Source organism: Ambystoma mexicanum, chromosome 3p (assembly GCF_040938575.1).
Source record: "Ambystoma mexicanum isolate Mex_15411 chromosome 3p, UKY_AmexF1_1, whole genome shotgun sequence".
Lineage (NCBI taxonomy): Eukaryota > Metazoa > Chordata > Amphibia > Caudata > Ambystomatidae > Ambystoma > Ambystoma mexicanum.
In genome coordinates this window covers 774,196,162-774,212,731 of record NC_090925.1, presented here as the reverse complement: position 1 = coordinate 774,212,731, position 16,570 = coordinate 774,196,162, and the positions used below count along the sequence as shown (strand labels likewise).

Here is a 16,570-nt window from a genome sequence, read left to right as displayed (position 1 = left end):
AAAACAGGAAGTGGCATCACATAGCATTGTACTCTACGATAAATATGGTTACGATATCACTATAATGTGATGTACATTTCATACAAGAATGGATCACAAATTACAAGACCACGTCAAAAATAAGCATAAGGGTAAACGTAATTTATCATCTCATGAACAAACAGCCCTTCGCAATTTAGCAGCGAATGAAAATTTAATTATCAAAGAGGCAGATAAAGGTGGCAATGTGGTGCTTATGAATAAGGACGACTACATTACCATGGGCTTAGAACATTTGAACTCCCCAGGGTGCTATGAGGTTTTGGCATCCAACCCCACAAATCAATTACGAGTAACAGTCAACTCTCTTGTGTCCAGATGGCACAACAAAGGCTTGCTAACAGATGTTGAGAAACATTTTCTCATTGTAAGTGGCCCAGTTATGCCCACAGCCTACTTCCTACCTAAGATACACAAAGGCTTTGTTAATATACCAGAAGGGAGACATATCCTGATTAGGGGTGGTGGCATCTTTGAGCCAATCTCTATCTACATCAATGAATGTCTCGCACCTCTGGTAACCTCCATTCCAAGCTTTATTCGAGACACTATGCATATTCTACACATCTTAGATTCATTTTCTGTATTACCTAACATGCTATTAGTGACACTTGATGTGAAGGCACTATACACTTCGATTAACCATCAAAGGGCAATCGCCAGTGTTGATTTTATTTTTCGAGAACATTCAGTCTCCTTTTTTGAGCATATAGAATTGGTCAAAGAACTTTTATTATGTGCTCTCTCTAACAATGTGTTCTTGTTCAATAATACTTACTACAGACAACTGATAGGCATAGCAATGGGAGCCAGCTATGCCCCAGCCCTCGCAAACATATTTATGCATCACTATGAGCAAATGTTTGCCTTTACTAATGTTTTGTTCTTACCATATATTCATACATGGAAAAGATATATAGATGACATGTGTTACGCTCACCTGGCTCCCACAGAGGCGTCGTTCTGGACTGGACTGCTGCGGTCTCCACCAATGTGACGTGTAGGGCCGAGATGACGGACTGGACTGGCCCACCTAGCTTCATTTGCTTGGCCCGTAGGAATATTCTTCTGAAGTGGAGAAAGGGAATTAACCACCCGTGGAGTTGAGTGTAAATCCCCCCACCCCGCTGTTCTCCCCACTGATCACCTTGGATGTTCCCTCTTATAGTCTCACCTGATGATTTGAAAAGATGAGCTCTCCATCCTGCATTGAGCGCAGGGGCGTGTAGATAACCAGTTGCTTCACTGGCTCGAAGGAATTGGTGAGTTCCAGGACAATATTGACTCCGATATTCCCGGCAAGACGCCGTAAGTATGTAGTTCGTAAGAGTTCAAATGCCTGACTTTCACTCTTGTCCGATTCCTTGCAGGTTGCAGCTTGACCCTACTGAAGAGTTCCTCGTGGCAACCGGTAATGTTCTGGTAAGGATTTGTATTATCCAACACAGTTCGATAAAATAATGTTCATATGTAACCTGTTGCTTTCTCCCTTATTCAGGCGCTGAGACAAAGTATGAAGTCTCGGGGAATAATGCCTCCGGCGATAAATCAGGTAAGTCTTTTGTGGTGAGGAGGGTTCCCCTTGTTAGTCCCTTGTTTCACCTTGTTGTCCTTTTGTTTACTTTGAGGGGTCGGGGTTCGGCTAGGATGCAGTGGAAGCTGCGCCGACCCGTGAAGAAGAATAGTACCCCGGGTGGTAAAATCAGGTAAGTCTATGGGGGGGTATTCCTCTGTGTATTCCCTTGGCTCACCTTGCTGTTCTTGTCTTCTCCTTAGGTGCTGGAGTGCAGCGGTAACATGCAGGAGGATGCAGTGAAATGTGAAGATGCTGCGAAGGCCGGTGAGTTCAGCGCGGCGCTGCAGCGGCGAGGCGATGCGCATTAAAATAACTTCTTTCTTACAGCTCGAAGGCGCGATGGATCAGGAATTCAGGTAAGGATCAAAGGTATTGCTCTTGTACTAACCTTTTCTCCTTCTTTCTCCCTTTTTCTAGGAGCTCCAAACTCGAGGCGGGCGTGGCAGATAACTGGATGCAGACTTGCAGGCACGGTGAGCGTTACGCTGCTGGATGCAGAATCACGTGAAGCGTGTGCTGCTCTTCGGGCGTGGTTTAAATAGCCTCCAAAGTAGTCTCAGGTAAGTATTCCTCCCCAGCCCCACCGAGTAAAAAAATTGTCCCTAGGTAAAATAGTCCCTTCCAAGCCTCGTTTGGCTTGGAGCTCTTGCAGCATGGTCTGCATCAGGTAGGTTTGCAGCATGGTCTGCATCTGGTAAGTTTTAATCTATGAGCCTGGTGCCTATGGTGCCAGGACTGACCCTCCATATGAGCCTGGCGCCATAGGTGCCAGGACTGCACCCAAATAGCCCCTAGCGGGGGTTGTTGGGCTTGCTTGGGGTAACTTGATGCCTGCTTCCGGGATTGCTGGACCTGGTCTGGGTCCCCGGGGGTAGGCATCATGACAGCACTCCCCCCCAAGGCCCCTCCTAAAGTCATTCTTCCCTGTGGTTTCAGTTTGTCTGGGGAATTTCGGTGGAATTTTTTCAGTCCTGCAGGGCTGTAGGATCAAAGAGCTGCTGGATCTTTACCTGAATGTCCTCTAGTGTCTGTAGAGTAGTCATGCCAATAATCCTTTGTTCGGAAATTATAGGTACTGGTTCTGGGTTCACTTCTGCCTCTCCCATCCCCATTCGGGATAAGGCGTCTGCTTTACCATTCTTACAACCTGGTCGATAGGTTATCACGAAATCGAACTCAGCAAAGAACAATGCCCATCGGAGTTGACGTGACGATTGGGTATTGGCTGTTTTTAAATACTGTAAATTCTGGTGATCGGTGATCACAGTAATGGTATGCCTGGCACCGAGAAGATAGTGCCGCCAAGCCTTGAAGGCGGATTTAATGGCTAATAACTCCTTGTCGGTAACCGCATTGTTTAACTCGGGTGCCGAGAACTTTCTGGACCAAAATGCTACTGGGTGAAGCTGGCCAGTTTCAGGATCCTTTTGAGCAGGACAGCTCCCATGGCTAGACTGGATGCATCAGTTTCCACTATGTATGGAAGTTCAGGGCGCGGGTGCTTTAACACAGGTGCAGACGTGAATTTCGCTTTCAGCTCTTGGAAGGCATTTTCAGCTTCTTCAGTCCACATAAAGCGTTTATTTTTTCGCATGAGTGCTGTGATGGGATGTACGACATGTGAAAAATCTGGGATGAATCTGCGGTAGAAATTGGCAAAGCCGAGTATGCTTTGTACTCCTTTAACTGAACTTGGTGATGGCCACTTAAGGATTGCGTCCACCTTTCGTGAGTCCATTCGGACTCCCTTTGGGGTCAGGATAAACCCAAGGAATTCAACTTCAGTGGCATGAAAAATGTATTTTTCTAGTTTTGCACATAGTTTGTGCTGGCGCAATTTCTCAAGGACTGCTCGGACGTGCTTCACATGGTCAGATACTGAAGAGGAGTATACTAGAATATCATCAATATACACGACAACACAAACGTCAATGAGTTCACGAAGGACATCGTTCATGAAGTATTGGAAGGCTGCTGGTGCATTGCACAACCCGAAAGGCATCACCTGGTATTCGAATAACCCATACTTAGTGCGGAAAGCAGTCTTCCATTCGTCGCCCTCTTTTACACCTTTTGTTTCCCCTTAGGGGCCGGGGTTCGGCTAAGATGCAGTGGAAGCTGCGCCGACCCGTGAAGAAGAATAGTACCCCCAGTGGTAAAATCAGCTAAGTCTATGGGGGGTATTCCTCTGTGCATTCCCTTGGCTCACCTTGCTGTTCTTGTCTTCTCCTTAGGTGCCGGAGTGCGGCGGTAACATGCAGGAGGATGCGGTGAAATGTGAAGATGCTGCGAAGGCCGGTGAGTTCAGCGTGGCGCTGCAGCAGGCGAGGTGACACGCATAAAATAACTTCTTTCTTCCAGTTCGAAGGCGCGATGGATCAGAAATTCAGGTAAGGATCAAAGGTATTGCTCTTGTTCTAACCTTTTCTCCTTCTTTCTCCCTTTTTCTAGGAGCTCCAAACTCGAGACGGGCGTGGCAGATGATTGGATGCAGACTTGCAGGCACGGTGAGCGTTACGCTGCTGGATGCAGAATAACGCGAAGCGTGTGCTGCTCTTCGGGCATGGTTTAAATAGCCTCCAAAGTAGTCCCAGGTAAGTTTTCCTCCCAAGCCCCATCCGAGTAAAAAAATAGTCCCTAGGTAAAATAGTCCCTTCCAAGCCTCGTTTGGCTTGGAGCTCTTGCAGCACGGTCTGCATCAGGTAGGTTTGCAGCATGGTCTGCATCAGGTAAGTTTTAATCTATGAGCCTGGCGCCTATGGTGCCACGACTGACCCTCCATATGAGCCTGGCGCCATAGGCGCCAGGACTGCACCCAAATAGCCCCTAACGGGGGTTGTTGGGCTTGCTTGGGGTAACTTGATGCCTGCTTCCGGGGTTGCTGGACTTGGTCTGGGTCCCCGGGGGTAGGCATCATGACAGCGTGTTTCTGATTTGGACAGGCTCTTGTGATTCTCTCAATGATTTTGTGTCATATTTAAATTCCAACATATGGGGTATTAAATTTACCCACACCTCCAGCTTCACTAGCATTGATTTCTTGGACCTTTCGATCAGCATCTCTGACAATAAATTTGTTACCAAGACCTATCGCAAATCCACATCAGTTAATGCAGTACTACATGCGAGCAGCTGCCACAAGAAATCGGTTTCTTAAAATATCCCTAAAGGGGAATTTGTACGTGCCAGACTCAACTGCTCTCTAAACAAGGATTTTAACACAGAATGTGCTTTAATTCGCAACCGGTTTTTGGCTAGAGGCTACAGCAGCAGCCTCTTAGACAAAGCACAACGTGAGGTCAAATCCATGAAGAGAGAGGATTTGCTTACTCCTAAAGTACGCTCTCAAAGTACGCATAGCAACAAACTGAAATGTATTACAAGATACAATGCAGGTAGTTCCAGTCTGTACAAAATTGTCAATAAACATTGGCATATCCTTCAGCTTGACAGAGACATTGGCTCCTGGGTAGATGACTCGCCCAACTTCATCCACACTAAGGCCACTAATCTCAAGGGCATCCTCTCACCCTCCTTTATGTCGAACCCACAACATACCACTACTTGGTTACACCAATCAATTAATAAAGGTTTTTGCAAGTGTGGGGGATGCTCTATGTGTGCTTACGCACACGAAACTAGCACAATTGAATTTGGCCAACTGGGCACTCATAGAATCCAATATTTCATTAATTGCAACACTAAATTTTGTGTATATTGTATTATTTGTGTTTGTGGACAATGCTATATTGGCAGTACCATTTGACCATTAAAAATCAGGATAAGGGAACATCTCACATCCATCTCCCAGTTTGACTCAAAGTACCCATTGTCGGTACACTGGCAACAAACCCATCAAATGGACAATAAGGCACTAATTAAATTTACTGGGATGGAGAAAGTGACCCTGCCACAACGGAGGGGGGGGCAACCTTGTCCTCAAATTGAGACAATTAGAGGCTCGCCTTATTTGTCAATATCGCACTGTCACACAAGGTCTCAATACAGACCACGAATTATCTGTATTTTTATGAGCAATTGCTTTCTCAATGTAACATTGTAACCTTGTCGCTAGACGGACAACTTTTTACTCATCAGTGGCCATCCTTTTAGTATTCATTCCATATATATTTATCTATTGCTGTCACCTGCCCAACCGAGGCGGGAACCTCAGAGGCAGACGCATGGGGCATAATTTGGCCCCCCCCACCGCCATAGGTGATTTTTGAATCTAATCCTCAACATTGGCTATCCTTCACACCATCATCCAATTCCTTATTTTCCCCAGGTTCTGTGTCATGCGTAGAAACCTGTTCATTCCACTCCTGCTTCTAGTTGTTCTTCTTTCTTAATTTCCGTCCTCTTTCGTAATTCAATTTCACCAATTGTAACCTTATTAATCCAGCATACGGAATTATTAGAGTTCGCCACATTCAGTGTGATTTGGCTGATTTCTACACTTGGGCCTCTGACCCTTGTATCGCCACTGCTTTACTGCTCAGTAACCAGTCCTCACTCAAGATGGCGTCCTTGTCTCGCCACCCGTGCCGCTTTTCGGCAGTCGGACTACGTGCTTAATTACTCTGCAGGAGCCGCGCATGCCTGGCTCCTGTTCACTGTTACAGCCGAGACGCTGGTAAAACCAGCTACTTCGCGTAGACCCCTAACCTGACGGAGGGGCTTCGCACACATCCACTCTGTGCCCAGACACGCACCTTCGCTCAATTACTAATCATGCTGTTCTGTCTGCTTTCTCTCCCCTCCTGTCTGCGACCTGTTCCGTGTGTACCTCCACTCACCGCCGTATTTGCAGTTTCACGCGATTACGCTTTCAATTGTCCTTGCAACTGCATATTAAGGTATGAAGGCTTGTGCCTTTTCAATTTTGTTAACTCTGTATAATTATACAATTCACCATTAACATGGTGTATGTTATGACTATTTTTACAGTGCAGCCCACGATTCTTCTATCTTTTGTTGCTTACCACATCTATTGGTAAGTTCAATTTCTCTTGGTTTCTCAAATTACCATGCCCTCAACCGAGCCATCAGTTTTCACACGCTATTTCTTCCCCACAATCTTCCTGTCTTTTTAGTGATATTATTAAAGACTTCCCACTACTCAGGTAAATTGTCTTAACCTTTTGGAAATACATCAACTAACTGGATGGCCAACCTAGATGAAACATGCTAACATTTGTGTTATTCTTGTTTTTTTCTCCCCATTCCTTCTTTTGTGTACCATTTTAATTGCCATTTTCTGAATACTTTTTTGTCCATCTTTTCCTACATGCACCGGCATACTCTATTTGGTAATCGAATTACCTTCTCATGCCCTTGATTACTTCTTTGTGTTTAATATGATTGCTTGTGATCTCATATGCCTGATGTGCAATTGGATGGTGAACCTGCCACTCTCTTTTTGCTTTGTTGCTTGGGTTGTTTCCATGTATAATACATTGCTCTGTAATTCTATGTACTGGCCTATTCTGCATGTACATTAATCTGTAGCCTCAGTAGAAGAGCGAGTGCTCGAAACACCTGTCAGGCTACCTTCTTGGGAAATAAACACATACCAACTGCACTTTATATTGTGTGTGCGCGCAGTGTGTCTGTAAAATCAACTTGGTGATGTTCAATTATATTTTTCCAGAAGAAATCAAGAAGATCACTGAGAGGTTTCACCCAATGTATGTACTTCCAAGACAGAGGATAATGGAATGCAATTTATGACTTTATGTTTCAATTTATTCACTGGACGCCACAAGAGTGTGGGGCCGGGAATTTTTACAATAGTAGATTTCATCGAGGTAGAAATCATCCAATTTTTTACAACTGATTTTGACACCAATATTTGTAGTTGGTGGATTTAGGTGAATAATTAATGTGAGGAGGTAAGGGGGGAGGGGGGGCGGTGTGGGGTCTCCATTCACATATATTTGCTGCAAAATCGTCCAGTAAAAAAAAAAATTCACTGATTTCTACTTTGATGAATACAAATTCAAAGAAATCACATTGAACGAAAGAGTGTCACTAAAAATTGGAAGGACCAGTTAGCTAGTGCCATGTATTTCATTCCCTTGGCAAATTCTGCACCCCCTAACCCTGGCCCTAAAATTCTAGCTTTACTAAATACCTAAAAATGTGATTCATTTATACCCCCAGCTAAGAGAAATAGGCTGCATGGAAGCATCACAACAAGAAATCTGTGGCACAAGTAGACCTGTTGGACAAAAACGCGCTGGCACGCGTCTTGACTGGTAAACTATCTTAGAAAAATCAAATGCATCCAAAAGATACAGCAATCATATCAATTGTGCAACGGGTAAAGAGACTGTTGTCAAAGCTGGACTTGAAACCGATGGGGACAGGGGCACTTTATAAGACATGATAACTATATGCAGGGGATTGGCAACCTTAGCGCTTATGTGCTGTTAGGTCCCCAGCATGCAATGTGCAATGGAAGGTGGAGTTCATAAGCGAAGTGTGAAACAGCCTAAAACCCTTTCCACTTCAGTTTTACTCTCCAGCTTGCAATAAAGTATATGCTGGTTACAAATGACGCTCTGCAGACTGTGTTTACCTGCGCAGGGGCCACCTGGAAGTGGATTGAAAATCTCATGGAGTCATACAACACACAGCACTTTGAAGACGGAGGAGGAAAGCCTGGCAGAGGTCTTAACTCTGTGTCCCTTCTCCGTCTTCAAAGTACTTGAAAATGGGGCAGACCAGTACACGAAGGCATGGCAGCATTTTGCCCCATTTTTATGCTTTCAATCACTGCTCAAGACCCTGGCAAAATGACCACCATATTGCGTAGCGCTAGACACTAGACGAAAACCTACAGTTACTGGTGTCTATCAAGATTATTGAAAAAGAAATGTCTCACTCTTTCATTTGCAAAGCCACAGGAAACTCTTCACCTAATCAAATGCCACATAACACTTCACAAGTGTACAATAGTTTATGCCTTCCGTTCCCTTTCGACAATGTTTAAATGAAAATTCACTCAGGGGGTCATTTTACATGTAGCGGAGCAGGACATGCGGGTCTAATGACTTTACGCCTTCATTTACTGCTCTGACCCACTTTCAAGTACTTTTCAGTACATAACGCCAGGTACGGCCTTAGGGGGTTCTAGAAACTTATTATAAACCTCATTAAACACCCTCACTGCGCTGAGGCCTTTAACTTGGTTTTCAGGGCCTTTTATGACTGGTACCACCCTGGTAGTGGGGTTATAAAGCTTAAACAGAACGGTATTAGCATAATTGTTCCTTTTTAATTGATCGAATGGTACATTTACCGAATTCGTCCAGTACCATTCGATCGATTGAAAACTAACAATTAGGCTAAAACATACAGAACATGTGGAGCGGGGTTGTGGGGGTGGCGAGGGCGTTCCCCCACTTCCCATGATCGGTGTGTATTAGCCTTTGGGTTTTGCAGGGGTGTCCCCCCGCGTCCTCAACATGGGAGGCGGGGGACTGAAAAAAAGAAAAGAAAAGAAGAAAAAGGGATGCTGCGGCATCAGATCCGACCCGCGTTAGAGGGACGGATCTGACGCTGCAGGGGTCAAGGGAACCTGGCGGCGGGCAAACAGGTAAGTAGGTGAGGGGGCGGGGGTTGGGGCGAGTGCATTTGATTTGCGGTTTGAACTTCTGATAATTGTTAGCATGTGGGCAGTTTTTTTTTTTGGTCAGTTTACCGCAATCAATTTTCAAACGATCAAACACCACCAAACCATTAGCACATTGAAATGTTGGCAGTCCCGTTGCAGTCAGTGCAGTTGCAGGGGACAGCAATGGCTAGTAAAAGTCTTCTGACCCGACAGTCCAATGTTTGGCCTTTGTATTTCATTGTTTTAAACAGACGCATCTACCCTAATTGTGTGAGATGTTCTAATAGCAACAATGCCCTCTTCTGCTCATTACCAGGTGGTAACATCCCTTGGGCTGGTACCACCGTTTATGGCCCTCGGAATGCAGCATTATAGCTGAATTAATTACCTTTTAACAAGTTAATTCCATCTGACAGACAACATTCTAAACCCCTCAAAGAAAGCATGTGTTCAGCATAAGTAGCGTGAAAATCACCATTCGGAAACCTTACTGGCATATCCTGCATGGATATGGGTTGTTTGCCCTAAAAAACATGACCTACTGCCCATTTGACCTAATTTTTTTGACCTAATTCTTTTTGACCTACTGTGGAGGGAGACCCCGCGCAAGCCCCCCTAATGCGGGGGAGACCCTCCACCCCCTGCCCCCAGCCTCCTCCCACCTCAACCTATTCCCTTATCCCACCCCACAACTACTTTTTAAAATTAAAATGTACCATTTGACCTACCGAATTAGGTCAAAAAGATGCTGTCAAATGGGAGTAGATCAAGTTGGTATTAGGTCAACTATTCCAATACCATCTTGCACACCTGACTGCTATATGCACAGTAAACAATTTCCAATTAACATTCCCCATCAGTAACTGTCACTCTGAAAACTAGACAACTGTCGCAGCTACGAAGACAGGGGTTCTCTGTAAATATTGATAAACCACCATCCAAATTTATGTGGGGTACCTACTGAATCAGCTGGTGGCTGATTCTAGACTAGGCCTCAGCAAGGAAACTACCCAGAGTTCAGGGAGGCGCATGAAAGACAGCGTACAGCAGTCTGTCATGCACTTAGATATAATTGTGCTGTTTGGCACAGAGGCGTCACGCACCCAGATCCCTTCGGAAGGAAATTGCTAGAATGAAAAAGGATCCCGGTCGGCAATATGGGGCATAAGAGTGTCTCACGGAAACAATGAAAAAGTGGCCCAAAGTTGCAAATGGCAATTCATTCCTTTTGTGACAGACTGTTTGAGTAGTGCTCAAGGGGGGGGGGGGGGATTGAGAGGTTTTTGATAAAATGTGATGCAATTTGTGAATTTTAAAGAATATTCATTCAGTAACGCTGGTCAAAATTACTAGCCGCATGGTGAAGTAAAAAGGTGGCCCACTTTGACCAAAAAAACGGGCCCACATTAGCATTTTGTGTTTTTGGTTCGGGCTGTGCCATAATGCCAAATAGGCCAGTCAGAGCCTGTCGGCAATACATGAAAGCGAATAGAGATTACTAAAGGGTAGCCACAGTAGTTCTCTCCGTCTTGTTCCATGATGGAAACTGGTGATTGGTCCCCCCTCTGACACCCCAAGGCAGTAGAGGAACTATATACATCCCAGACATGGCAGACTCACCCTCGAGCCTTTCTTGAAGATGGGGTGGTTGATCCTGCACGAGCTGCTCCTTGCGGGGTCCTCTGTGGATTCAACGCCGCCATCGCACCTGATCAATGTTCGGCGACTCGACTAAAGACGGAAGAGAAGACACACTGTGACATCAGGACGCACGTGCTTCAGGAATCACCTCACCAGGGCAATAATGCACTACACTTCTAGCATGTGTAATAGTCTGCCATACATCTAGCATGTGTTACCATCTCATATCTATAAACTGTAAGACCATGCTATGCTTCAAATGTGTGCAATAGCATGCCATACCTCTGTATATAATAATGGATCATACTTGTGACATGTGTGATAAAATGCTATATATCTGACATAAGTAATGTAATACTTTTAATATGTTTACAATTGTAACATATTTCATTATGATTTCATTTTATTACCATATTATACAGTGAGACAATGGCAACTTTTAATATGCCTCAGACCATGCATTAAAATCAAATTCTAACAATAAAATACACATTACAACATCAATAAGACCAAAACAGATAACACATAGAACCACAAGTCACTGTGCAAATTCAAGGACTGAGGAGGGTCTCATGGCATTGTATCCAACATGATTGCTATCTTCCGCCAAACGACAGTAAAAAATATAATGCATGCTTCCTGATTACCACCCGTGATCATACCCCACAGATTGTCCGACGAGTGCGTCCCCATTACCCCCGCAGCTTTTAGGGCATTCTGCCAATGATTCTGCAGAGAAAGACACTTTGCTACGACGTGTCTAACAGACTCCAGGATGTCTTCCCCACAAAAACGGCATTGCCTGCCTTCCCTCGGTGTCTTTGAGCAAGCCCCCACTATCTCATTACTTTTTACACTGTTAATTTACGATTCGATATAATCCCAGACGAGCGTATTCCCCACAACATTTTGAATGTATCTCGGTGAAATGTTGTCGATCCAGTATATAGTCCACAAAGCGAGCTGCATGTTTTTTCGTGGCCAGATCAACAAAGAGCTGTTCTTGGTTCTGCTTAACCAGCTTATCCTTCATATACTTTTCATATTTACCAAGAGACTAACCCCAATCACAGTCTGGTGCTTAGGCAAGCCGTTTGACAGCTGTAGACCAGATCTTCACCACATTTCTAGATTGGCATAAGCTTAGCCCTAGTCAAAGTTCAAATAACATATCAGTGTATTAGCTGGAGCATCTACCAATTTCCAAGTCAGAGTCAAGCAACAAAGTTTAAATTTGACAAGGATAAGGACAATGTTAAATTCAAGATAGATGATTTCAGTCGCGCGTACGAGGATGCAGTCTCAGCAGTCTCTTCAGGGTGATGCGTTCCATTTTGGACAGCTCAGCTAAGTTTGAAAGTGCCCAATTCTCAACCCCATATAGAATGATTGATCATATCCTGGCATAATACAACTGGATCACTGCACCAATATAGTATCCTCTGCTTTTACGAGTGAGTGTGCCAATGTAACCGGTTAGAATTGCAGCTTTTAGTTCACTTGTTCCAGATGCTGTGTCCCACGTAATTTGTTGTCCAGATTTATGCCTGGTATATATACACCGAGAGTGTTTCCACTGCTGCCCCGTCCATCGTCCAGCTCACCTTTTTTTCAATTTTGTTTGTGGGACAAAAAAAAACATGATTTCCTTGCTTGAGGCCTTTCTGGGTCGAAATCCAGTTTGTTGTTCTGCCAAGCTGATCCAGGCGAACCTTCACCCTAGTGTGATCATGCAGGGAAATTATCCTTTTTAGTAATCCTAGGGGAATATCCCAATCCCGCAATTTACTCCACAACCTGCATCTATCAACAGCGGCGCTGAAGTCGATGAATGCCACAAATACCGGTCATTTGCATATCATCCACGCCTGCTGTATGGAGGTGATCACAGTTAAACCGATGACAGAGGTGTTGTGGCCTTTGCAAAACCCAGTTTGATTGTATGGGATGATGTTATAAGATTCAACCGAGTTCTCAAGTTCTGCTAGCAGAACACAGGCAAAGATCTTGCCTGGACATCTAACATAGCTAATAGGCGATAGTTACGTGGGTCTGCGTGATTTCCTGTTTTATGGACTGAGACAATGATACTGTCCCACCAGGTAATAGGGATGGATTGAGTCGTGCTGATCCTTCGCAGGAGCCAATTCAGGGCCTCTACCCAGGCTACAGGGTCAATCTTGATTAGCGCACAACAGACCCCGTCTGGGCCAAGGGCCCTGGAAGACCTGCAAGCCATTATGATGTTATAGATGTCATTGATACTTTTGGAAAATGTCCAAATTGCATCAATCGTCGACCCTGCAAAGTTTACAACTTTGACCCCATCTAGATGCCATTAATGCCTCTAGTCCTAGATACGTTGCCATTTATGATCTTCCAAAATCTGATGTTATCGTTAGTCAGAGATGAATGTACCAGTTCCCGCCACTGAGAGCAGTCGATTTCAAACTTATGTTTGAGCCATTTATAATAAGTGGGTTTAATGGCTTTCACCTTATCGGCTTGGATTGTCGGTTCTAGTTCCATATTCGCTAGGGATCGTTGCTCTCGATGTAAGGCACTCTTCTTATCTTTAATGTCTTTGACATAAGGGTAATGATGAGGCTTATTAAAGGCATTTCTCACCCTCCCTTCGATATGCTTGAGGCTTACCTATGGAACAGATTTTAATCTTCTCCCTGCTGGATTCATAGATAGTTATAGCTGTGGCAGCAACTTGGTGATTATTATTACCCTCAGTAGATTTGCACAACCATGAGTATGCCTCGAGCCTGTCGTGAGCAACAACTGATGCCTGCCCAGTCTTGCTGTCACTCCAAGATATTCAATACATGATGTGTTGATATTGAAACGTCCAGTGGAACCGAAGCTAGGGGACCCCGATGGAAAATTCAGACTGGAAACCAAGGGGTAGTGATCGCTTTCTTGGCGTTGACAAATACACATATCGTTGATCAACGAGAGAGTTGGATTCAAAGATGTAGTCAATAACACTGCTACTTTTGTTCCCAATTCATGTGAATTTTGGGGGAGTATCCAAAGGGTTTGGCACCATTTACCATAGAAAAGCCGGCTGAATACAGCATGCTGGCCCAACTATGTCCCCACTGACACACCTTCTCAGGGCTAGCGGAGTGCAAAGATATAAGAACATGATTCGGTTCCGCTAGCCCAGAGTGAGTGTCCCAGGGGAATTCTAGCGTTGAAGTCGCCACAGAGGAGGACAGAGGTGCCTCTCTCCATATTATCCATGAATGCCTCTATTATCTTGAAAACACCAGCATGCTCATCCTTATAGGCGGGATCATTTATATTTCAAATGTAAATATAAGTCTCATGTAAATGAACAGGCTTGCGTGAAAAAGTAACAAATGCACAAGGCACCTCCACAGGGCCCAAAAGAAACTTAGCAATCAGTGATAAACCTCATGTTGGCCGGCCCCTAGGCCCTTGAGTAGCTAACCGATTCAGCATAGTCCACCCGTCAATGATAAAGGGGTTCCTCAGCCATGTTTCCTGGAGAGTGATCACAGTTAATCAATGTGGTCCAGCAAACCGCCCTGATCATGCAAGTGACGATGGCCTTGTATGTTCCAACTTAAAAGCAAAGAACTGATTTCTAACACTTGGGATAGTGTGTCAAACTTCTTATATGTCAGACTTCTAACATACTTGTAACATTAATTAATATAATACACGTCAAACATGCATGATAATATGCCATACTTATAACATGTGCCGTATTATGCCATGTATCTAATATGTGTAATAATGTTATATTTTTCATATGTGCACCATTGAGAGATATTGCAAACATATTATGTCAGGTTACATTATGTTGTGTTTTGTACTACTCTGAAAAATACCCAAACAAATAAATAATACACAGAAGCAGCACCAAGTTCATAAAAAAGGACATGATGCCCGAAGTAGACTTGCACAATTAAGCTGGAAAACAGACTATACACCCCTGTTTGGATGCACAAGCATACAAATTAACTGCCAGAAGTGCCCAGTCTCAGCCAAGAGGATTCCTACCTCACACACACACACACACATATGGCTATTGCCATACGGTTCCTGCATTCTTCAAGAACTTTCAGAGCCTTGGTCTGCGAGGGGCCACAAGTCGAATTGCACCCTCATTTAAAAATGTACATATTTCCTGTCTATAGAACCTGGCCGTTCAGGGTTTAGGCATGTGTAAAGTATAATAGTAAGTAGAAGGGTTCTTCTGTTTTCTTGTGCGTGGTTTCAACATGTCCAGACTCCCAATGACACCCTGGCCTAAGTTCACAATGACCCCCTGGCACAGGTTCTCATTGACATCCTGCCCCAAGTTCACAATGATACCCCTGGAACAGGTTCACAATGACATCCTGGCACAAGTTCACAATGACACCTTGGCACAGGTTCACAATGGTTTATAGTTAATATTTCGAATTTCATTATTTCGAATGCAAAAATGTCAAAAAAGATTCCAAGATGGCGGCTGGTAGAGGGTAGACGTACCAGTCGCGTGCTCCGGCTCCTCGAGGAGAAATTTGTACGGTCCACCACCCGCCACGAATCGGTTCCGCCGCAAGCTTGAAGGAGACCCCCGGGCGCGCTTGCGGGAGGAGGTATCCGGACGATCGCCGGGAGCAGGACTGATCTGTGGCGCGACGGGGAGCGGAGACCAACAGTTGAAGTGCCGGTGAGCGCGGGGCGCTGCGGCTTCGGGCGGGCGCCCGCTGCTCTGGCAGAAGGAGGAGGGAGAGGAGGGACTGGCCGAGTCTCTGCCTGCAGGACGGGCTTGGCTGCCGGCTCCGGGAGGAGGACGCATCCCCAAGGCATTGCGGTGAGTCGGGGACCCCCGGGGGGAGGCCCGAGGCGGGGCGAGCGGGTCCCCGGCCACCTGGGAGAGGACTGAGACGGGAGAGCTTGGATGGAGCCGCCCCAGCCGCCTCCTGGAGTATTGGGGGCCTGGGCAGGAGCAGAGACAAAAGAGGCGGTGTGGCCCAGGTTCCCCCTTTCTGGATTTTTCGCCGGAGGAGGGGGTTGTGTATGGGAGGCCGGGTGTACCCCTCAAGGATTTAACTATGGGGGCAGTTTGAAGCTTTCCTCCAGTGCTAGGAGTGGCGACTGAGGATTACTCCTGGCTTGGGGGGCCCCCCACATTGTTTGTGTGGCTGGAGCTTGAGACTACCTTTTGCCTCACCCCCCTCAATTGTAGCTCCCCATCGGTGCCATGCGGGTTGTCCGCTGAAGTGAGGGCCCCCAGAGCACGGCAGTCGCCGTGAACATACATAAAGGCCCTGGCGGGGAAAGATTTGAGGGGGAGGTTATCGGAGTATCGCCGGCTTCACTGAGAAGCGAGTGGACAGGCGGTCCCTTGTGAAGATATCAGGGGGAGAGGCAGCCGCATTAGGAGGAGAAGGACTGAAGGGGAAGAAAGCGCTGGGCTGGACCCCACTTGGTGAAGGACTGGGAGGGAAACAGGGCCTGATCCCACTCTGGTGCTAATAATTGAAGGGATGGCGGCACGGAACAAAGGGAAAGGTGACAAACCGTCCCAGGACCCACGGGACCCGCAGAGTACCCTCCGCTCCTTGTGGTCTGTGCAAGAGAGAGGTGACGGCTCGGAGGGTAGCACCGAAGGGCTGGAAGGGGCGGGACCCGCAGGGGAGGCGCGGGCCTTATCCCCGGTC

At 45.8% G+C, this 16,570-nt stretch overlaps 1 protein-coding gene across 2 annotated transcripts in view; it reads right to left on the bottom strand.

Annotated features, from left to right (window-relative positions):
* Positions 1-16,570, bottom strand: part of LOC138580852 (integrin alpha-D-like) — a 750,488-nt gene that overhangs the window by 186,772 nt on the left and 547,146 nt on the right. For both annotated transcript variants that reach the window (XM_069651726.1, XM_069651727.1), the window contains one exon: positions 10,857-10,967. In XM_069651726.1, the coding sequence (XP_069507827.1) occupies positions 10,857-10,967 (111 nt within the window). The remainder of the gene's footprint in view (positions 1-10,856; positions 10,968-16,570) is intronic.